Source organism: Gossypium arboreum, chromosome 13, assembly GCF_025698485.1.
Source record: "Gossypium arboreum isolate Shixiya-1 chromosome 13, ASM2569848v2, whole genome shotgun sequence".
Taxonomy (NCBI): domain Eukaryota; kingdom Viridiplantae; phylum Streptophyta; class Magnoliopsida; order Malvales; family Malvaceae; genus Gossypium; species Gossypium arboreum.
The window spans coordinates 8,322,480-8,347,480 of NC_069082.1; the positions used below are offsets into that span (position 1 = coordinate 8,322,480).

Below are 25,001 nucleotides of genomic sequence, written 5' to 3' on the forward strand. Positions count from 1 at the left end.
CTTCTCCTTTTCGTTTTGGCTTTCTAACAAACTCTTTTTCAGAGTGTCCTCTCGTACTTGGGTATCTTGAAATCTTTTCTCCCAATGGTCAGCTCTAGTCTTTTCCTCTTTAATCTCTTGACGCCATTGCTTCGACGTTTTACCTAAACCAGCAGTTCTTATCGATATACGCAGCTTCTTGAAATCAATGTTCAGACTATCTAAATCTTCCTCGACCTTGTTCTTTCCTTTTCTCAATTTCTCGGCCTCTAGCTTGTGGATATCGACGTCTAATCCCAACTTCATTTTCTCTTTTTCTAGCTACTCTATCTTTTTCCCCAACTCCGAGTTTCTTTTCTCAAAGTCTTGCTTAATAATCTCTAACTCGGATGGGATGACTCGTAAATGCTCCTCTATCGGCTGAGTGTTCCCTTGATTCGACTTAAGGATGTTGTCGTTGACTCTCCTACCCTACCACCATTCATACTCGGGGGTCGTCATCGGACCCGTGGTGAATCCTTTCATTCTTTGAGTTTGGTTCCAAGCATCTGATATCTCACGAACCTTCCTCTTATAGTTGTTGTCTTTATAGGGGAACTCATATTGTGCCAACCCTTGTGTCACCGGTATAAACTGCCTTGATCGATACTGCCTTAAGACCATCAGTGGAGCGTATCCAACGACTCTCCATATTCTAGCTAGAGGGACCCAGTCAAAATCACTGCACCGATATAAGATCTCGTCAGGGATCAACCACGGAGCCCTCAATTCAACATCTTCGGCTCATAAATTCTAGAGAATAGTTATCCATTTCTCTTCTGAGATGTCATCTTGCCTCGATATGGCCACTAATTCCCTTAATGGGGAATAGTCCTTAGAGAAAACCCAATAGGAGACCTTCTCCACCTTCCAAAAATGGCTATTAAACCAAGCTAATAGAAGCTGTGCACAATCAATAAATCTTCCTTCGCCCGCTCTCCGACATGCATTCAAGGATCTGAAAGTTTCTGCTAGGATTGCCGGGACGGGTGTGGTATATTTATCAAGTCGATCGAATAAATCTGAGACGGCTTCATCTATGTGTCCTAGCGCCTTAGGAAAAATGATCAAACCATAGAGGCTTAAGGCAAAAACGTCAACCCTGTTCTTCGAATCCAGGTGTGCAAGGATCAAGTCCCTCAAATTCCTCCAAGGAATACATTTACTATCCTCTTTTTGCTTGATGCGGGCTGCAACCCATTGCTCGCTCATCCCCGTGATATTCATCAATTTCGTCAAAAAGGAAGGGACGTTGACATGTCTTGAATAGGCCTGAATCTTCGGGCAATTAAGTAACGCCATGTATTCCTCCACAGTAGGTGCTAAATCGACTCTTCCGAAAGTGAAGCAACTGTAAGCAGGGTTCCAAAGCTGCGAGAGGGCCCGGAACAAGTACTTGTCCACCTTTACATCGAGGAAATAGGGTAGGCCACCGTAGTTACAGTAAAAAAGTTTCTTGACCTCGCTATTCCAACTATTCCATATATCCCTTAATTCTTGCAGGTCATTCTGAATCACACTGATGTGAGTGAAATCCCACAACTCCGATTCCTATCCCTCGGTCAAATTATCTCCTTTCTCTTGTTACATTCTCTTAGACCACACTCGGACGGCCGCATTATCCTCCACTCTATCAAGAAATCCTTTTTCCATGCTAAGCTTTTCTATGTAGTAACCGAACGTGAATCAACACCTTTTTATGATGAGATGTCATGCAATAACAGCAAAACACAACAAGTCAATATTAAAACAAAGAATAGAATTCAAAGCAAACAGGAAATAATTAAGCACCTATTCGAGTAACCACTAGGGTTTGGTATGGTTCTACCTAGGGTAGGCTCTTAGGGCTCATTACATGTGGTTCGGTTCTAAAGTAAAGGTACCTGAATCAGCGAATTCCTTAGTCCTCACCCATTATAGGCTCATACGGACTGAGTTTGGTTCAGGGGAATACATTTCCCTACGGCTATACAAAGATGAAAATCTCACAAAGACGCAGGTACGGATGTATCCCGAAAGCGATCCACTATCCTATACTATTAGATTGTAAATGTTATTACGAAAACAAAGTTGTTTTACTACTAGAAATAGTGCTCGTGATAATAGTCAATATGATAACGATGATATTAAAGATCTTCAAGTATATTTTACTATGTTTTATTTATTATGTCATGTTTATTATAATTGGAGATTAATCATGACAACATGAACAAATAGATTTTTATTTGAAATCTCACGCATGTTTATGATGGTGATTATGAAATAAAGAATCTATTGGGATGTTTATAAGTCCACCCTACTAGATTTGTTGCATTCCCCCAAAGTGAATGTAAACATAGTAATAAATAAGAGAACAATAAGAGTTCTTAAGATAACTTTTCAAAGGATAAAGATATCTTTTGTTATCAATGTGATATGAAAGATTATTGGTCACGTATGTGGTGTATACCCAAATATTTTATCTCTGTTAATATTGTAACGCCCCAATAATTTAATTCTGCTTCTGTGAATATCTAACACAAAATGCGTATCTATTTTAGTGGTTAAGTGTTTTGGGGGTGTGTATGAGGTTTTGGGTTCAAATCCTACTTCTGTCAATTTTGGTTATTTTTAGATCTAATCCTTATCTTTTTTCAGTGGGCTTTTATTAAATTATCTGTAAACTCATATCAGAATGAGCTTGTTGGTTCAAGTGGTAAGGGAGTTGATGTGTTGAAGGTCTTGAGTTCGAATCTTTACGTGAGTGAGGGTGTTTATTTTTGCTCGATTGTTTGAGAGAGTTTCAGTAGAGTGTAAATTCTGAAGTGGTTGAGATTAAGGTGTTAGAGGGAAGTTAGGGGATATCTGATCAGTTTTAATTTAATTTTCCTTTTTCCCCAAAATTCTCTCTGTGTTTTGACGTTCTTCTTCCTCCAAACAAAATTCATATTATTCCTATTTTCATTTTCTCTACTCTCTACTGGAGTTAAATTGTTCCCTTTGATATTTGGTTCTGCCAATAATCCTTGTTTTGGGCGTTTCGAATCTTTAGTTTTCGTGTATCGATAAGTAGACTTTGGATTATTTCCTTTTAACGTTGCTTTCTGAAGGTTTAAACTTTGTGGTATCTTTGCGTAGGAGAAGTGGGGGAAATAGCAGTTTCTTTTCAACGGTCGAATCTGCGCGAGTGAACGGGTGTTTTGGTGGTAAATGTGTGCACACCTTGCGGTTTAGTTTCGAAGGGTTTGTGAATTGTTGGCTAATTTCGTTGTGGGTATTCTATTTTTAGGTTCTAGAGGGCTCGGGATTGTGTCTGCATCAAATTGATACCAGGTGTGTTCCCAAAATGTAGAAAAATGAGTTCGGCGAAAGTAAAAAAACTGTTCTGTCGACGCCAGATAGGTGTGTGGTCACTCGTACGGATGGCCGTGTGCGAGACATGGTCGTGTGCAAGACAAGGTCGTGTGATCAATGAAGGCTTGGCAGTGCGCAGGACACAGTCGTGTGGGCCAGACGGGCTAGGCCAAGTTAGAGATGTGGGCCCACACAGGCGTGTTGATTATCGGGCTAGGCCGAATGGGCCATAGGGAAAAGGCCAAACTGGGCGTATGGGACACGCAGGCATGTATATAAGCATGTTGAGCATGTGTAATCTATTACATCTGTATCTAATTTTTGTATCTGTTATTGAGGTGGGATTTGTATATGAGGAGGAAGTATTCATTTGGTATTAATTGCCTATATTCTGGCAACTTAACTGCATATATTTTGATATGTGTCGTAATGGCATAATGTGGTGTATAGGGATGGGTGAGTGTTTTTAACCCCACATGATGTGATGGGATGGTCAGAGATGGTGTGTAGAGGATGGGGGTAGGATTTATGCATATTTGCTTCGTAATCAATCGGATCGATTCGAATCAAAGCAGATTCATTCTCGATTGTACATATAATTCTATGTGTTTGCATGCTTAATTCTACTGGGTTACACACTGAGTTTTCGTAAACTCACATCTGTTGTCTGTTTTGTCAAGTAATCTACAAACTTAGATGGATCAGTGTGGCGGAGCCTCTCGGTGACCACGAGTTCATAAACTGGTTATGTTTATGGTTTTTACTTTAAAGAGTATTTCTGAATTTTTGTAACAATTGAGCTATTCGAACTTTTTGGCTAATTTTCTTTTGGATTTGGATTTTTATTTTAGTACTTAATTTGCGACTGATATCCAAAAACTATGATTTCTACTAAAACAAATGTTTTTTTTAAAAAAATACGAACTAATTTCTTGAAATATAACGCCTTCGAAAGCTTCCGCTATAAAACACATTTTAAGGCTAATTAATTAATTGAATAAACGTTTTGACAAAGGATAAAGGCAAATAAGAGTTTTAAAACTCAAATGGTTTTAACATGTAGAGTTCGATATCAAAACTCATTCTTTGTGACACCTTCTGATTTGGCCATAGCGTTTAGGCCGAGTTTGGGGTGTTACAATTATTCTTTAAGAAAGGAGATGAGAATGTAATAATGAGTTTTATCATTACAGATAGAAAATATTTATCTTCTCTGGTATTGAAATAAACAAATATATTCAAATATTTTATAGTAAAAAATTAGTTGAAAGCTCCAGAAGAGCTAATATATCAATATCTAAAAAGCACAAAGTTTGTTATGGTTAATGCATTAGTTTTAAAATATATTCATAATGGATCTCATGTTGAAATTGTATATGAGGAAAAGATTATATTTGATATGAATAAAAGGAGGATTGAGTTATTTATATTTTGAATTGAACTCGGGACCTCTTGCACTCTAAGCGAGAATCATACCACTAGACCAAATGTCTTATATTTGAAGATTTTGACATATTCCTAAAGTGAATATTACATATAATTATTTAAAAATTATATTTATTTATTGACTTAATGGCATTATAGATTTCACATAGATTTAGACATTTCCAGTAGTAAATGTCACAATAGTATTTATATGTGGATACAAAATAAAAGAATGTCAATGAAATTATCAATTTATTACAATTTATTACAATTAAAACACATGTTAAAATAAACCATAGGTTTACTAATACAAATGCATTTACTGTTGGTGTATCCAATTAGACCATCTTGGATCATATATGATTCGGAAATTATTTGAGAATTCATATAAACATTTATTAAAGAACCCGAAGATTCTTTAATTTAAAGAATTCTCATTTGTTGTTTGTTCTTAATGAAAATTGATTCTTAGAAACTCACTAGCTAAAGTTGAGATATAATATCTTACATTTTGTATGTAAAATGATTATTGCATGTCAATTGGAATAAAAGTTGAACATCTTGTAGTTCATGTTCACACACAAAATGATTTAGCTGAATTGTTTATCAAATGCCCTTATGATACGGCTAAGTCCCAAGAGCTACCAAGAGCTATCATGGATCCACTCGAGCTACCTTTAGGTCCGATAACCCGAGCATGGTCTAAGAGGTTAAAAGACGCAACAACATCCTTAGTTGATAGAGTTTGGGGCAAAACCGTTGCTGGCCTTCTTGAAAGCTCTTGGACCAGCAAGCCGAGCAAGCCTTGCAATCTCCTTCAAGCTCAACCAGCTCAACCTTAGCTTAATGAGCTCATGTTTTTAGCTTACTTGAGCTTGCGTTTATTATGCTGGAATAAGATATTTAATTTGTCTTTAGTTAAATTAGTTATCTAGTTTTAGTTATTAATTTGTCATAATCTAGACAATATAATTAATTAAGTGTTTTAATTGTGTCCTAATTAAGTACTTAATTAATTGAGTATTTTAATGTGTCTTAATCTATTACAAGGCTTAAATATGTTTGGCTGAATTTACGGAGCAGGTTTAAGGTGTTTTATGCTGTCGAAATAATGTGTCTAAAGGGAATTTAATTTGTTGATTTATTTGGTGCAGGTACACTCCCCCTTGGACGGGATAGATGCATGGATGGATTAATGATGGTGTGCTGCTGTTTGGTGTTTCCCAAGTGACTATTCAACCAATCTCTTCAACTCTCCAAGACAGCTGATTGGCTACCCAAGGCAAATTAAAGGGTTTTCACACCAACCAATTATTCCTTTCACACCAAAGGCTGTTCTATTTTGCTTGTTCACACTCAAATGGCCATTCAACTTAGCTTGTTCACACCTCATGAACAATGAAATGCCCTAAGCAGCTCATTTACTCCCTAGACCATTCGGCTGAACCAAGCAGCACAAATAAAGAACATTCAAGCATATGACTTAACCTACTTAATACATTTCAGATCCCAATCATTCCAAATAATTTTCCAGCTAAATTAAGGCATCTAGAGGCTGCCCATTTCTGTTCTCCATGCACAAGAAACTTCAAGGAATCTTCTTAAGGAATTCTGGAATTTTCAGCTAGCTATTTAGCTACCTTAAGAGCCTATTCGGCTATCCCATGTATTGCCTATAAATTTCATCTCATTTCACATTGTAAAGGACTTTTTCCATTTTTATTTATGAAACTAAGTATTTTGTGAGATTAACTTCTCTCAATTTCGTCCAAAGACTCTATGGACTTATCTACGTAGCTAGTGGCGTCAACCTAGTTCTTTAAACCGAACTCATCACCTTATTAGTATGACGTTCGAACCCTTTTATACCAAGGTTCCTATCTCCCATAGATAGTGGGTCGAGGTTTCTATCTTTCCTTCACCAAACCATCTTAAGAATCTATAAGTTTTAGGTCAGTACTTAAGCATAGTGTTGGTTCACTCTTATTTCTTAAACCTTTTTTATTTCATTTTTTTCCCTCTTAGCTGAATTATTATCAACCTATATTAATTCTTCATTAACAGCCGAACCCAAACATTAAACCTAACCTCTTTTGAACCTAATTGAACATCGATTCCCATTCATAGCCAACTATCCCCTATCTTTACAAAAACGAACGAAACTTCATCGTTAGATGATCGGGCAATGAAAGTGACTCAACTCATTAAACCGAGGCTAGATTGCATCATTTGGTATTAGAATTTGCAAAAACGAGAAGTACGAACATTCGTAGTCATCCCAGAATAGGTTCGTGAAAAAAATTTAAAAAAATTGTATCAAAGTATTCTACTTATATTCATCTTTTGTAATTGAAAAAAAATTCAAAGTTATAAAAAAATGTCTAGTTCTTTTGTTATTTGATTTTCAAAGTTCTGTCGAAAGGTTGCAAAGTTTGAATTCAACGTTTGTAATTCTCGATCATCTATCTTTTGCTACTATCTTCATCTACCTTTCACGCCACACTCTTAACCAATCTTTATTTCTTTTAGCCAACCTTACACCGAAACAACACCTTGTTACCCGTTTGAAGCGACCCTCTAGACTAGAGATAAAGTCTTATCGAGTCTTATAAGAAATCACGAAAAAAAAACGAGCAGAAAAAGGCACGAGTGTATGAGTACATTAGAGAGGAGGTAAAAGCCGAAAAGAGTGCAAACACGAGTGTGAATGACATCTGTTCTTTCTTTTCGAGTGAACGCGAGACTTTGTGGTGAGGTAAAAAAAATCATGTCAAGAAGTCTCAAACGCAATATGGTGGATGGAGGCGCCGAAAACCAATAAGGAATGTTGTGTTTGGAGGAGGTGGAGTAGTTGATTTAGTCCAACAAGCCCTTTTGCTGGAATTTCAACGAATGCTCGAAACAAGCTCGAATCCATCAATGAACGTTTGGATCGAGTCGAGGAGAGGGACAATGGGAAAGAACGCCTAAAGTCCAAGACAAGAGCGTAGGCGAGCGAGACTCCATGATGATGATCTCTACGACCCAAGTGCGGTGGAGAGTGACCAATCGTCAAACCAAAGCGAACGACGATGTAGTCAAAGGAATCAGGATCCTAGAGAACAAGGACGTGCTGATGATGATTTGAAAAACATCAAGTTGTCCATTCCTCCATTCCAAGGCAAATCCACCCAGGCGTACCTTGAATGGGAGAAGAAAATAGAGTTGGTCTTCGAGTGCCACAACTACTCGGAGTGCAAGAAGGTGAAGTTAGCGGTGATTGAGTTTTCTAACTATGCCATGATCTGGTGGGATCAGTTAACTACAAGTCAGTGAAGGAACGGGGAGTGGCCAATATTCACTTGGGCTAAGATAAAAGCTGATGCGAGCTCGCCCATGAAGACCATGGAATTGCCATCGGGGCCAATCACTCGAGCCCGTGCCAAGAGGTTCCAAGAAGCCATAACAAGTTACATTGCTCGAGTTTGGATGGAAGGCATGACCGAACATCAAGAGTCTAGCTCTAGTAGCTCGTTGTACAATGTGTTACAAGCTGGCTTAGCTCGTGTTAACTCAAGGGAGCTCAATTCGACACTTAGCTAGCTCATTGAGCTAAATGTCTATTTATTTATTTGATGCATTTATTTGGCTAGAATAAATTAATTAGTTGTGTTAGTTAATTAGTTAAATTTATAATTAATTAATTTAATGTGTCTAGCTTAGGGACAAATTTAATTGTTGCTGCTAATTAAATTTGCCTTAGTCGAATTTATGGTGTCCTAACTCATTTAATTTGCTGCCAATTAATTTGTTTAGGAGTATGCATGGGACGGCATGGGAATGTGCAGCCATCAAATGCACCCCTTCGTGGACATCAAGAGCCAAAGGTGGTGGTGATTTATCTTCCAAGAATGACCGGTCAACTCTCCCAAGCAGCATCTTCGTGTTCACATTTTGCTGAATGTTCTTTTCACACTAAGAGCTGTTCGGTTCCATGTTTTCACACACAAGGACTATACATAGTCGACCTTTCACACTTGAATCGCCATTGGAGTCTTCCATAATGATCAATTAATCCAAGGCTTTCAAGCTTATCTAGGTGCCACATTTAAGAAGCATTCAAACTACTTTCAAGTACCTTGGTCGAATGTGGACTAGTCCATAAAGCTTCTCATTAATGGCTAGTTGAATCAACCCCTTCTAGTAGCTTCTCATTCGGTTTCCCAAGCCAAGAAGACTCTAGAATATGTTCAAGAAATTGCTAGGAAATTTCCTAAAGCCTTAAGGCTTAAGATAACCGTCCCCTTGAATGCCCATATGACTATTCGGCTAGCTATAGTTTAGGCTATAAATATGGCTTGTATTTCACTTGTTGAAGGCTAATGAACATTTTATGAATTTTGTCAACTTTTTGAGTTTGTTTTCAACTCTCAATATTCTCCAAAGACTAGTTTGACTTATCAAGAACCCTTGTCGCGTCATTCTATCTTTGTTTCCGAACTTATCACTTTGATTCCCAAAGTGTGGCATTCTAAGTTATACCGAGGTTCCTATCATTTTTGATAGCGGGTCAAGGTCTCCATAAACTATCCTATGTCTATCTTTCATTTTTTTGACTTAAGTGTCACATAAGTAACGGGTTAGCACACCAATGTTGTGTTAGTTCTTACTTTGGCCCTTAACCGAATTCCATCTCAACATCTACCAAACTATCTATTATCCTACCGAACCATTTTGTATCTAGTTCTTTCCTTCTAAACAAACATTTCTCGAATGACCATTAGATTACTTGATTTACGATCGGGCAAACATTACGACTCAAATCTCAACCGAGGTGAGTACGTATCAAAAGCCATAATGCGTAAGAGATTTATCCCTGCCTACTATCATCGTGAACTCTATTAGAAACTTCAAAACCTTATGCAAGGTAATCGAAGCGTGGAAGACTACTTCAAGGAGATAGAGATTGCCATGATTCGTATAGATGTGGAGGAAGATCTAGAGGCGACCATGGCTAGATTTTTAGCCGGTCTTAACCGCGACATTGCTAACGTTGTGGAACTTCAACATTATGTTGAAGTAGTCGACATGGTATATGTTGCATAAAGGTGTAGAATAAATTAAATAAAAAAGGCTCCACCCGAACCTTTCCCAACACCAATACCACTTCAAAATGAGGTCAAGGCACGGGTAAAAAAGATCTACCAAACTTTGCAAAAGACCAAGCGGTGTTTGTAAAGCCTAGCAAGCCCTTTGGTGAATCTAGCAAAGGTAAAGACGTAGCATTTCCAAACCGAACAAGGGATATCAAATAATTCAAATGTTTATGAAGGGGGCACATCGCCAGCCAATGCCCTAATCGAAGCAATATGGTTGTGAGATCTAATGGTGATATTGAGTTGGAAGAAGAAAAAAATGAAGAATCGACGCAACCGCAGATGACGAGAAAGAACTTGAATACTGTTGATGGAAAAATTATCGTTATTAAACGAAGTTTAAACCTTCAAAGCATAGAGAATGAGCAGTAAGGAGAGAATATCTTCTATACACGTTGCCATGTCCAAGGCAAGGTGTGTAATTTGATCGTGGATGGCAGAAGTTGCATGAACGTAGCCAGTACTTTGATGATAGAAAAACTCGGTCTGCCAACAATTAAGCGTCCTTATCCCTACAAACTTCAATGGCTCAACGGCAGTGGGGAATTGAAGGTGACCAAACAAGTTTTAGTTTCATTTTCCATCGACAAGTACACTGACGAGGTTCTTTATGACGTGGTGCCCATGCATGCCAATCATCTGTTGTTAGGGCGTCCATGGCAATTTGATCATAAAGTTGTCTATGATGGCTATACAAATCGCTACACCTTCAAACACCTCGGGAAAATGTTGACTTTGGCTCCATTGACGCCAAGATAAGTCTATGAAGATTAATTGAAACTAATAGATTCTGTTAAAAAATTCAAAGAGAACGAATAAAAAAAGGGTAAATTACACCAACAATCACTCAACTTTGGGGTAGCTTACAAAACAGCCACATTAATTTCATTTCAGTCACTCAACTTTGAAAAAGTGACAAAACAGTCCTTTTCGTCACAGACGTCACGGCAACATGACATGACAGATGACGGTCTCTAGGTGGCTGGTTATTACCAATTTAACAGCCCTATCAGCACCAATTTAGGGTTTAAAAAGAGAAAAAGAAGAAGAAAAAGAAGAGGAGGAGGAGAAAAATAAGAAGAAGAAGAGAAAAAATAGAGATGTGTCCAGTTTTCAAATCAACGGAAACCGTCGCTGTCGCCAATAGCTTCCCCTACGCGAGTCTTTAAACTGATAACCGCCTAATCTGACCCTCTCATTGCTAAAGAAATCTTCGATGTTGCCACTACCCAACCCAGTTTTTGTCATTCTAACTCCTTCCTCATCCTCATTCTCAAACTCGGTGGTTCCAAGCACTTCTATCTTGTCAACAACTTTCTCGTTCATCTCAAATCCGATCAAAATCTATGTCGACTCTCTTTTCTTACCTTATCAAAATCTATGCTGAAACTGATTTATCCCAGAAAGCTCTCAATGTGTTCTACAAAATGCTTGAATTCAATGTTAAGCCTTTACCTAGACACTTCAATCATATCCTCGAGCTGCTTGTTTCTCATCGTGACTTCATCATGCCTATTTTTGACCTTTTCAAGATTGCCTATAAATACAAAATCTTACAACATTTTGATGGGTGCATTTTGTTTGAACGGGGACTTAAGTATTGCGTACAAACTGTTCAAAAAAATGTTTGAGAGAGGTGTTATGCCTGATGTCAAGTCTTATAGGATATTAATGTAAGGGGTATGCAAGAAGAGTCAAGTGAATAAAGCTGTATATTTGTTAGAAGATATGTTGAATAAAAGATTTGTACCAGATTCATTGAGTTATACTACTTTGTTGAATAGTTTGTGTAAGAAGAAGAAGCTTAAAGAAGGAAGAGCTATGGATGTTGTTAAGGTTTTTGCACAGCCATTATAGTGGAAGAAATCATATCAACTATTGAGAAATTTTAGATTTCAGGATAACTTTAAGCTTGGATCTCAATGGTATCTCCCTTGTTTATACCACTGCAACTTTAGCTGCTGCTACGACAAGTTGCCTGCCTATCATCAATTTTTTCTTAGCTGTGTTACTCGGGTAAATTACACCATCAGTGGCCGATGACAAGAGACAAATTTTGGGTCAGCGGAGAATCATTATTAGCCGACCAAACAAGTGTGTTATTTCTAGATGTGTTGTAATACCAAAAAGAGAAAGTGTAGAGATTTGCAGAAGAACTCATTGACTTAAACCCAGTAGCGAAGACTTTGTTTGAACAGATAAGAATTTTTTTTGAGATAGAGTCCACGGGAAATCCAAGAAATTGAAAGATCAATATTGTCGGGACAACAATGGCAGAAGGTTATAGAGGAAGAGGTAAAGAATCAGACCCGGCCAAATTTAGGCAAAGAAGATTTTTTTTACAGTCTCTTCTTCTTCTTCTTCTTCTTCTTCTCTGTTATTAACCTTTTTTTTTCAATTTTTTCTTAAATTGGGTGGGTTTTACTGTGTACATCCAACGTGGCAAGTTAACTTGCCACATCAGCTGGTTAACTTGCCATATCAGCGGTCCCGTTAACCCCCTAACAGAAACTGTTAATCGGTGACTGTTTTGTCATTTTTTTATAACGTTCGTGACTGTTTTGTTATTTTTTAAAAGTTGAGTGACTGATATGAAACCTAAGTGACTGTTTTATTAGCTACCCCAAATTTGAGTGACTGTTAGTGTAATTTACCCAAAAAAAAGAGTGAAAAAGAGAGAGAAAAGAAAAATGAGAAAAAGAAAGGAAAACAAGTGAGCAAACCAAGAGAAAAGAGCAATGAGCGTGAAAAGAAAACGAGTGGAGAAAAAGAGTTCAGCAAAATGAGTGTTTATGCAAAGGAGAATGATATTTGAAAGTCTTATTTGTTGAAGCAACCAGTTCTTATACTTATATACAAGGAAAACCTTTTGAATACTAACGATTTGGATCAAAATTTTCCCTCTTCGATTGTTTCCTTTTACAGAATTTGATGACATATTCCTGGATGAAGTCCCTGTTGCCACCCATTCGAGGGATTGAACATCAAATTGACTTCATTCTCGGAGTTTCCATCCCGAATCGCCCGGCTTACCATAGCAACCCCAAGGAAGCCAAAGAGTTTCAAATGCAAGTGAACAAGCTTATGGAGAAGAGGTATATAAAAGAAAGTCTTAGTCCTTGCGCTGTACCAGTATTATTGGTACCACAGAAAGATAGAATGTGGCGCATGTGCATAGACTACAGCGTAGTAAACAAGATAACTATTAATTAATGACATCCAATACCACGTCTAGATGATATGTTGGATGAGTTAAGTGGTGCGCAACTGTTTTCCAAGATCGATCTTAAGAGCGGGTATCACCAAATTCAGATGCGCAAAGGTGACGAGTGGAAAATTACATTTAAGATGAAACATGGTTTGTACAAGTGGTTGGTCATGCCCTTCGGCCTAATCAACGCGCCCAGCACCTTTATGCGACTTATGAATCATGTTTTACGCTCTTTCATTGGAAAATTTTGTGTTGCCTACTTTGATTATATACTTATTTATAGTAAATCATTAGATGATCATGTGCTGCATTTGAAGGCTGTGTTAGAAGTCTTTCAAAAAGAAACTTTGTATGCTAACTTTAAGAAATTACCTTTTGCACTAATAAGGTTGTTTTCTTAGGTTTTGTAGTCAGTTTGGAGGGACTTGAGATAGACCAAGACTAGGTGAAAGCAATCTGAGAATTGCCTAGACTAACGAGCATAAGCCAAGTGAGGAGCTTCCACGGCTTGGCGAGTTTTTATCGGTGATTTGTCTCGAAATTTAGCACCTTGGATGCACCTTTAACAAGTGTGATAAGAAGTCTTTAGCTTTTCATTAGGATGAAGAACAAAAGAAATCCTTTAATTCTATTAAAGATTGTTTAACTAATGCACCTTTGCTTGTGTTACCTGACTTTTCTAAAATGTTTGAAATTGAATGTGATGCCTCAGGAGTCGGGATAGGAGCCATGCTAACTCAAGACGAGAGACTTGTGGCCTATTTTAATGAGAAGTTGAGCGGAGCCATGTTAAACTACCCGACATATGACAAAGAGATGTACGCCTTAACTCGAGCCTTAGAAACTTGGCAGCACTATTTGTGGCCTAAAGAGTTCGTAATCCATACGAACCATGAAGCGTTGAAGCACCTCAAGGGCCAAACTAAATTGAACAAGCGACATGCTAAGTGGGTAGAATTATTAGAATATTTTCCTTATATTATAAAGTACAAGAAAGGTAAGGAAAATATAGTGGCTGATGTGTTGTCTAGACGATACACTCTTTTATCTTATTTGGAATATTTTCCTTATATTATAAAGTACAAGAAAGGTAAGAAAAATATAGTGGCTGATGTGTTGTCTAGACGATACACTCTTTATCTTATTTGGACTCTAAATTGCTTGGATTTGTTTTCTTGAAAGACTTGTATGCTGCTGATGTTGATTTTGGTGAAATTTATAGATCTTGTGAAAATATCGCTGTTGATAAGTTTTACAGGTGTGACGGCTTCTTCTTTCTAGAAGCAAGCTTTACGTTCCACAAAGTTCAGTTCGAGATTTGCTAGCAAGTGAGGCACATAGTGGCAGCCTCATGAGCCATTTCAGAGTAGCCAAGACCTTGGCCATACTTTAAGAGCATTTCTTTTGGCAGAGGATAAAGAGGGATGTCGAGAAAATTTGTGCCCGATGCGTGACGTGCAAGAAAGAAAAATCCAAGATTAACCCACATAGACTATACATGCCACTACAAATACCCGAAGAGCCTTGGGTCGACCTTTCCATGGACTTTGTCCTTAGATTACCTAGAACTAAAATCGGAAAAGATTCAATCTTTGTTGTTGTAGATAGATTTTCTAAGATATCTCATTTTATAGCTTGTTTGAAAATTGATGATGCCATTAATGTTGCTAATTTGTTCTTTAGGGAAGTTGTCAGGTTGCATGGAATCCTGAGAACAATTGTCTCTGATCGTGACGCGAAATCCCTTAGTCACTTCTGGAGGTCGTTGTGGGGAAAGCTAGGAACGAAGCTACTATTTTCAACAACTTGTCAACCCTAAACAGATGGCCAAACAGAGGTTGTGAATCGCGTTTTGTCTACCTTGCTACGAGTTATCATTCGGAAGAACCTTAAGTCATGGGAGGAGTGTTTGCCACACATCGAGTTTGCTTATAATAGATCCGTTCATTCAATGACTAAATACTCACCTTTCGAAATTGTTTATGGTTTCAATCCTTTGACTCTCCTTGATTTAATTCCTTTACCTAATGATCAGCTTGTTCATGTAGATGCTAAACAGAAGGCTGAGTATGTAAAGCAACTACACCAAAAAGTAAAGGCCAACATTGAGGCGAGAACCGAACAATACATGCACAAGGCTAACAAAGGTAGGAAGCAAGTTGTATTCGAACCCAGAGATTGGGTTTGGATTTACATGAGGAAGGAATGATTTCCAGCTCAACGGAGGTCAAAACTATTACCGAGAGGTGATGGACCCTTCCAAGTGTTGGAACGAATTAACGATAATTCTTACAAGCTCAAACTTCCAGGTGAGTACAACATAAGCGTGAGATTTAACGTATCTGATTTATCTCCTTATGATGTAGGCGACGATTTGGGGAAAAATCGCTTCGAAGAAAGGGGGAATGATACTGCTAAGTCCCAAGAGCTACCAAGAGCTGTCATGGATCCACTCGAGCTACCTTTAGGTCCGATAACCCGAGCATAGGTTAAGAGGTTCAAAGATGCAACAACAGCCGTAGTTGATAGAGTTTGGGGCAAAATCATTACTAGCCTTCTTGAAAGCTCTTGGACCAGCAAGCAGAGCAAGCCTTTCAATCTTCTTCAAGCTCAACCAGTTCAACCTTAGCTCAATGAGCTTGTCTGTTTTAGCTTACTTTAGCTTGCGTTTATTATGCTGGAATAAGATATTTAATTTGTCTCTAGTTAAATAGTTATCTAGTTTTAGTTATTAATTTGTCATAATCTGGACAATATAATTAATTAAGTGTTTTAATTGTGTCCCAATTAAGTACTTAATTAATTGAATGTTTTAATATGTCTTAATCTATTACAAGGCTTAAATATGTTTGGCCAAATTTATGGAGTAGGTTTAATGTGTTTTATGCGTTGTCGAATTAACGTGTCCAAATGGAATATAATTTACTGATTTATTTGGTGTAGGTACACTCCCCCTTGGATGGCATAGATGCATGGATGGATTAATGATGGTGTGCTACTGTTTGGTGTTTCCCAAATGACTATTCAGCCAAGCCCTTCAACTCTCCGAGATGGCTGATTGGCTGCTGAAGGCAAATTAAAGGGTTTTCACACCAGTCGATTATTCCTTTCACACCAAAGGCTATTCAGTTTTGCTTGTTCACATTCAAATGACCATTCAACTTAGCTTGTTCAAACCTCATGACCAATGAAGTTCCCTAAGCAGCTTATTTACTCCCTAGACTATTCGGCTGAACCAAGCAATATAATTAAAGAACATTCAAGCACATGGCTGAACCTACTTAATGCATTTCAGCTCCCAATTATTCCAATTAATTTTCCAGCTGAATTAAGACATCTAGAAGCTACCCATTGTTGTTCTCCATGTACAAGAAACTTCAAAGAATCTTCTTAAAGAATTCTGGATTTTCATCTAACTATTTAGCTTCCTTAAGAGCTTATTCGGCTATCCCATGTATTGCCTATAAATTTTATCTCATTTCACATTGTAAAGGACTTTTTCCATTTTTATGTATAAAACTAAGTATTTTATGAGATTAACTTCTCTTAACTTCATCCAAAGACTCTGTTGACTTATCTACGTAGCTAGTGCCGTCAACGTAGTTCTTTAAACCAAACTCATCACCTTAGTAGTATGGCGTTCGAACTATTTTATACTAAGGTTCCTATCTTCCATAGATAGTGGGTCGAGGTTTCTATCTTTCCTTCACCAAACCATCTTAATAACGTATAAGTTTCGGGTCAACACTTAAGTATAGTGTTGGTTCACTCTTGTTTCTTGAGCCTTTTTTTTATTCTATTTTTTCCATCTTAGTCGAATTATTATCAACTTATACTAATTCTTTCTTAACAGTTGAACCCAAACATTAAACCTAACCCCTTTTGAACCTAATTGAACATCGATTCCCATTCATAGCCAACTATCCTCCTATCTTCACAAAAACGAACGAAACTTTATCATTAGACAATCAGGCAATGAAAGCCACTCAACTCATTAAACCGAGGCTAGATCGCATCACTCTAACTAATAACTAAATCATTACTTTTAAGAACAAAACTTTCTATTTCAGCATGAGATTGTATTGATTTATATGTTGTACGCATCAAGCTAATAAATTGTAAGTACCCCCTATTACAATTGATTTTTGGTCAAGAGCCAAATATTTTCCATCTTACAATTTTTGGATGTGCGATATATGTTCCAACTGCTCCACCACAACGTACAAAGATGTGTAATAATAAGAGATTGGGAATGTATATTTTATGAGTCTCTTTATATTATTTTTGAGCTATTAATTCGGTATTTAGTTATGACATGAGTTGTCAGTTTTCCTAACATTGGGGGAGAGAATAAAAAGTTGGATTATTAAAGCATTTGAAATGAATTATCAGTGTCTAATATCCTCGTACAAAGCAACGTGAACCAGAAGTTCAACAGATAATTCATTTTACAAATCAACTGCCAAATTCATTAAATCTGACATACCAACTGAAAATGCTTTAATACGAATTGATGTCCTAATAAGGCAAACTATTAGCGCAAAATATAGTAATCCATGCCTGAAGCGTGGAAGACCGGTCGGTTCCAAAGATAAAAATTCTCGTAAAAGAAAAGAAGCAAACATTCAATATGGTCATATAGTGGAGGCAGGAGTTCCTGAAGAGACCCATGACATAAATAATTATAAAACTCAAGAAGAGATTCAGGTACCTAAAAGTGAAAATGAAAATGATGAAAATAAAGAGATCTCGATAAGTTATGCCAATACGAGAAAAATATGGAACCGAAAAAAATGTAGTTGAGGACAACAATTTTGCTTATAATGTTGCTATTGAAATAACAAAAGAAAATGAGGATCCTGAGCCTAAATCTACTAAGGAATATGAAAAGGGAAAATATTGGTCAAAATGGAAAGATGCAATTCAAGCAGAATTGAATGCACTTTCTAAACGTGAAGTTTTTGGACCTGTAGTCCAAAACACCTAAAGATGTAAAGTTGGTAGGATATAAATGGGTATTTGTGCAAAAACAAAATGAAATTCATGAAGTCATAAGATATAAAGCTCACCTTGTAGCACAAGGATTTTCGTAAAGGCCGGACATTGATGATGAAGAGACATATTATTAGTCTGGCAGTACGTGAAAAACTTGACATGCATCTAATGGATGTTGTTACATCCTATTTATATGGTACACTTGATAGCGAAATTTATATAAAAATCCCTGAAGGATTTAAAATCCCAAAAAGATATTGAGTTTCTTAAGAAAATTACTCAATCAAATTAAAGAAAAGTTTATATGGACTGAAACAATTTGGGCGTATGTGGTACAATCGTATTAGTGAACACTTGTTAAAAGAAGATTACAAAAACAATCTAATTTGTCCATGTGTCTTTATAAAAAGGTTTGGATCAGATTTTGTGATAATTGTTGTTTATGTTAATGATCTAAATATTATTGGAACTCTTGAAGAGCTTCAAAATACAATAAATTGTTTAAAGAAAAATTTGAGATGAAAAATCTTGGAAAAACAAAGTTTTATCTTGGATTACAAATCGAGCATTTAAAAGACGAAATTCATGTTCACTAATCAACTTGTATGAAAAAGATATTAAAGAAATTTTGCATGGATAAAGCACACCTATTAACTACTCCGATGGTTGTACGGTCGTTAGATGTGAACAAAGATCAATTTCATCTTTACAAGAATAATAAAGAGTTTCTTGGTCCTAAAGTACCATATCTAAGTGCCATAGGGGCATTGATGTATCTTACAAACAACATAAGACTTGATATAGCTTTCACTGCAAACTTGTTAGCAATATTTAGTTCTTCTCCAACATATAGACATTGCAATGGAATAAAACATGTATTTAGATATTTCAGAGGGAGCATTGATATGGGGTTATTTTATTCAAATGATTCAAAATCCCTATTAGTTGGCTATGCTGATGCTGGATACTTATCAGATCCACATAAAGGTCGATCTCAAACAGGATATTTATTTATATGTGAGAGGGTACTACCATATCATGGCGTTCGACAAAGCAAACATTAGCTGCTGCTTTTTCAAATCATGTAGAAATAATTGCAATGAATGAGGCAAGTCGAGAGTGTCTTTAACTAAGGTTATTGACCCAACATATTTCAAAAGATATGTAATTTGCCTTTACAGGAAAAGATGCCAACTATCTTATATGAAGATAATGAAGCATGTATAGCTCAATTGAAGAGTGGTTACATCAAAGGTGATAGAACAAAACATATTTCGCCAAAATTATTCTTCACCCATAATCTTGAGAAAAGAGGTAATATAAATGTTCAACAAATTCATTCTAGTGATAATTTAGCATATATTTTTATTAAGGCGTTGCCAACTTCAACATTTGAAAGACTACTATACAAAATTGGAATGCGTCAACTCAAAGATGTAATGTAATTTTACCATTAGGAGGAGTCTAAAATAAGTTGTTCTCTTTTCCTTTAACCAATGTATTGTGTCATTGGGTTTTCCTGGTAAAGGTTTTAATGAGGCAGCTTGTAATAGAAGATTGTGTACTCTTTTTTCCTTCATTAGGTTTTTATCCCATAGGATTTTTCCTAATAAGGTTTTAATAGGCACATTATCTACCAATGGACATCCAAGGAGAATGTTTTTATATCTTATTTAGTGGATGTCCATCATGATCAAGATAAATTTTTCATGTACTTTAAATTCTAATAGTTATTAGAATTAGATCTCTACTTCTTTTATACTTCTTATGCCTATAAATAGAGACTCCGATGAAGCATTGTAATCTTCTGGAAACGGCGTCGTTTAGGATTAGGGCAAATTGCCTAGTGAGTCCTTTGTCATTTTAATTCTTGCAAATCAGGCCCGGAACTTATATTATTTTCCGAATTAGCCTTATAATTCTATTAAAATTCAATTTTAATCCTTATTTTATATTATTTTTTTTAATTTTGTTATTTTATTTTATATATATAATTAATTTATTTTGAAAAAAAACCATACATATATTATTATTAAAATACTACTTATATTTATATCATATATTATCTATTATATTATCTATGTTTATGTTATTCATTATATTATTTATAATTTTAAATTTTGTAAATTACATTATATTTTTAACTCATATTTAATTATTAATTATTTATTTATTATGTATTATTTCATTTTAAACTGATATTTTTATATTATGAATTCTTTTACATACTTTTAAACCAATATATTTTATATATAAAATTATTATTCTTTTATAAATATTTTTATATATATTGTATATTAAAATACTATTTTAAAATTATTATTAAATATCATATTTTTATTTGTATTATATGTATATTTTGCTAACAATTATTCACTTTATATTATATTTATATATATATATATATATTAATTCTTTTATGTATCTTTATATTGTATGTATCATGTGTGTTAAATGTTATTTTTATACTTATTATTTGATGATATATTTTGTGAACATGTACATCGATATTATATTTCTTTTAAATTGTGTATCATGCATTTCTTAATTATTGCTATGTATGTTTGTATGTTTTGCTTATCCATCTTCAATATAGGTTATATGTATCTTTGTATATATGATGTTATGTAATTCTAAGCACGTATGCATCTAGTATATGATTTTTGTATTATTGCTATTGTATCGTTAAAATACATTTTTATTCGCTTATTATTGTAATATTCTATTCTATAGTGATAATGTGATTCCTTATGCATCATTTTTTTTTAAAAAAACAAGACTCCAAAGTTTTCAAAAAATATAAAGGCAATGCTTGGCGTTTGGAAATTTCGAGAAAGTAGTGCCCTAACTTATTGGGTTGCCACTTTTCTCGTTGAGTTCGAATAATCAAGTACCCTTCTGAGTGTTTTAAAGGTTTTCTAAATGCAAGCCACTATCTTGGAATTTCAAAGCAATATGTCCTAACTTATTGGATATAGCGTTTTGTTGTTTCGAGATAGGAATTTCCAAAAAGGGTTAACTTAGTGACAATACTTTGATACGAGTGAACCCCAATTTTCAAAATTAAAATATTTTTAAAGAGGACTACATCTTAAAATTTTTTAATTTCTGACATTAAAGACACTTGATAATCAATTAGGTACTAATTTTTAGGCGTTACGAGGGTGTTAACCCTTCCGCGTACGTAACCGACTCCCGAATCCGTTTTCTCGACTTTCGTTGACCAAAATTAATGTTTTAAAACAAAACATTTTATAAGGTGATCCAATCACACCTAAAAAGATTGGTGGCGACTCCCGTTTTCGTTTTTCTCAAAGTCAATTCCCATTTTCCAAAACTCGATTTAAAAATGGTTTCGACAGCTTGGCGACTCCACCGAGGACCAATAAGAGAGTCAAGCCGTGTAATTGATTATCTCTTGTCTTAATGTTGAAAATTAAAAATTTTAAAATTTAATCCTCTTTGCATTACATGTGTTTGTATTATTGCATGTGTTGCTATATTCTGATATGCATTGCATTTGCATGGCCGTTGTGGTCACACCCTTAAGTGGGAGTGAGAAGCTACGCCTTCGTAAGGTTTTCACCTCCGTGCAAGATAGTGAATCACTTTTGGGATACATCCGTACCTATGGTTTCGTGAGATTTTCATTTCCGTGTAGCCATAGGGAAATGTATTCCCCTGAACCGAACTCGATTCAAATGAGCCTATAATGGGTGAGAATCGAGGAATCTGTTGGTTCTGGTACCTCAAACTTTAGAACCAACCTCATATCGAAAGACCGTAAGAGCCCAACTTAGTTAGGTTTAAACTTTAGATATTACCCTTATAAGTTATCGTTGAGATTTATTGATATCATGTAATACTGACTATTTCTTTTCTTTTGTTTGCATGTCATCTTGCATTTACAAAGGTATCAATTCACGATCAGTTTCTAAGTTAGGAAGTTTTATTATGGAGAACGGACTTCTTGATAGAGTGGAAGGCAACGCCAATGTTCATAGATGGTCTGAGCAAACTCAACTAGAAAAGGGAGATAGTATAGCTATGGGATACGTGTCGGAGATGTCAGATTACACTCGTATTAGCGTCACACAGAATAATCTCCAAGAGCTTAAGGAAATTTGGGATCGGTGGGGCAAAAAAACCAAGCAGTTATTCTATGATACTTATGGAGACCTACCTTACTTGCTTGATGTTCAGGTAGAGGAGCACTTATTCCGAGCCCTTGCTCAGTTTTGGAACCCGGCGTATAGTTGTTTCACTTTTGGGGAAGTAGACTTGGTACCTACTGTGGAGGACTACACTGCCTTGCTTCATTGTCCCAGGTTTCAGAATGATAGGATCTATTCTCGAGCTGCTTGTGTCCCTAACTTTTGGAAGAAGTTGATGATTATTACGGGGATGAGCAAGCAGTGGGCCACAGCCTAAATTAAAGAAAAGAGTGAGTGCAAGTGCATTTCGTGGGACGCTTTGAAAGGTTTGATTCTGATACACCCTGATGAGACAAAAAAGGCAGATGTTTTTGCCTTAAGTTTGTATGGATTGATAGTTTTCCCTAGGGCTTTGGGATATGTGGATGAGGCAACCACGGATCTTTTTCATCGACTAGGTAAAAAGGTCACTTCTGTCCCTATAATTTTGGGGGAAACATTCAGATCTTTAGGTGCATGTAGGAGAGCTGGTGCTGGCAGGTTTATAGGGTGTGCTCAGTTGCTTTTGGCTTGGTTCTACAGTTATTTTCGGTTGATAGATAGGGTGGTTTGTCGGGTCTTCTTCGAGGATTATTCATCGTTGAAAGACATAGTAGCTTCAACTAGGAGAGTTGATGTTCCAGAAGAGAATTGGATAGTGCTACTTCAGAACCTTCAGTCGAAAGATGTCGAGTGGAGGGCTCCAAGGATGATTCTTGGTGAGGTTCTTTATTGATGCGGCAGTTTTGATTGGGTCCCCCTGGTAGGAATTTGGGGTGCCATTGGTTATGCCCCTTTGCTCGTGCTGAGGCAGCGTGGATTGAGACAGTTCGTACCAGTGACTCAGGGGTTGGCTCAAAGTGAGTTTGTATACAGAGGAGCCGGTTACAAGAGGAAGGTTAGTGAAGTTTCTAGTGCTTGGAAAAAGACATGTCGGTTAAAAGGAGTAGCAATTAGCCCTGCAACCACACCAGAATACGTCGAATGGAGAGGCAGAAGGGTTAACGATAACATCCCTAAGCCTAGCGTAGAAGGAACTAGACCGATAGAGGAATATTTGCAAGTAAGGTTCTCAGAGTTAGAAATTATGAAGCAGGAGTTCGAGAGAAAGAACTTGGAGTTCGAGAAGATGATAGCAAAGCTTGAAGAAGAAAAGATGTACTTGAGTTTGGACGTCGAGGTTCAAAAGATGAAGGTCGAGAAGGAAAGGAAAGAAAAGAGGAAAATTGAGGAAGATCGAGATGATCTAAAGGAACATTACAAAAGGGAACAAGTATTCTTAAGGAGGGCGAGAGTAGGAGGATCTTCAGATTAGTTACAGAAAGAGGTCCAAGACGAAAAGGCTAGAGCCGAATATTGGGAAAGGAAGTCCCAGGAGATGCAGGTGGAGAATTTGGCATTAGAGAAAGAGAATAAAAGGTTGAAAACTAAGGTAATTGAACTTGGAAGATCCCTACGTTGGCACCAAAACCATAATTCTACGGTCGAGTTAAAGGAGCTAAAAAGCAAGGTTGAGGATTTGAAGGTGGCATTGCATGACGGTGAACTCCAGGTTGAGCAGCTCAAGGCGCAATAAGATTATCTGAAGGGAGAGCTTCATCAGGCTAGAGGACAGGTCGGACAAAGGGATCATGTCATAGGTGAAGCCATAGCCCAGATTCGAGAGGTCGTTGAATATGTGTAAAATTTGGCAATTCGAGCTGATGTATTGAGTCTGATGTGTTCATCATCGACGGATATAGGACGAGAATTAGCCCTTTTATTAGATAGAGTTAAAGCTTTGGGCCTTAGGGCGAAAGCGTATTTGTAATCCTCTTATATGTAAAGATATTCTTTTCCTAAATAAAATTTTCTAACTGAAGTTGAACCAAAATCGATATCTTTTTTGCATTCATGCATTTCCATCTCATATCATTTCATCATATCGTTTGCATTCAAAGTTATAGAAAGACCCTGATTAGGTAAAGTTTACTTCCGAAGGTAGAAAAGAAAATCTAGAAATCACACATCCTTACGGCACTCGCACTAAAACTAAGAGTATGGATCAAAGGTTCGAGCAATTACAAAAAGATATGCAAGACCAAATGCAAGAGCAGTTGGCCAAAATGCAGAATGAAATAAGGGAGCAAATGCTAGAGGCTTAGAGGAACATGATGGCTGAAATGGCTCAGCTGCTAAGAATAACTGATAAAGGAAAAGCTCCCATGGCAATCACTGAAGAGGAGAATGAAGGTCCTCCTCTGGGTTTTACTCTGCCTCATGTGCCACTGCAAACCGAGGCACCTCTTAGAAGATCATCTGTCACTGTGAGGCCTTAACATGGGCCAGTAGATACTGGACTCCCCGTAAATTTCCCATCTGGGTTGGGAAATAATTTAGGTGATAGCTCGATCAACCCTATCACTCCTAATCTAGATTTGATGGAGAAGGAAAGAATGGCAACTGAATCCGCGAAACAATTGGAAGATCGTTGCAGGTGGTTAGAGGAGAAGTTTAGGGTTTTAGAAGGCGCAGGCAATCATTAAAGGATTGATGCCAAAAACTTAAGTTTGGTTTCAGATTTGGTGCTTCCTCATAAATTTAAGATGCCAGAGTTTGAAAAGTACAACGAGATTACTTGTCTAGAGGCACACATAACAATGTTTTGTAGGAGGATGACTGAATATGTAAACAATGATCAATTATTGATCC

At 36.6% G+C, this 25,001-nt stretch overlaps 1 protein-coding gene across 1 annotated transcript; it reads right to left on the reverse strand.

Moving 5' to 3' along the window:
• Window positions 1–450: 450 nt before the first annotated feature.
• Window positions 451–1,671, reverse strand: LOC128286786 (uncharacterized). Its single transcript, XM_053024492.1, has 3 exons — window positions 1,624–1,671; window positions 815–1,527; window positions 451–700 (listed from the first exon to the last, which is right to left on the reverse strand). Exons 1-3 carry the CDS (start codon window positions 1,669–1,671, stop codon window positions 451–453), a joined length of 1,011 nt encoding a protein of 336 aa, XP_052880452.1.
• Between the last annotated feature and the right edge of the window lie 23,330 nt (window positions 1,672–25,001).

What these genes read in the sequence shown, in the direction of transcription:
- LOC128286786 (XM_053024492.1), bottom strand. Translation starts at nt 1,671, where the DNA reads ATGGAAAAAGGATTTCTTGATAGAGTGGAGGATAATGCGGCCGTCCGA. An exon ending in AGGATAATGCGGCCGTCCGA is followed by an intron (nt 1,528 to 1,623) that starts GTGTGGTCTAAG and finishes AGTGTGATTCAG; the next exon opens with AATGACCTGCAAGAATTAAG. An exon ending in GAATTAGTGGCCATATCGAG is followed by an intron (nt 701 to 814) that starts GCAAGATGACAT and finishes ATATCGGTGCAG; the next exon opens with TGATTTTGACTGGGTCCCTC.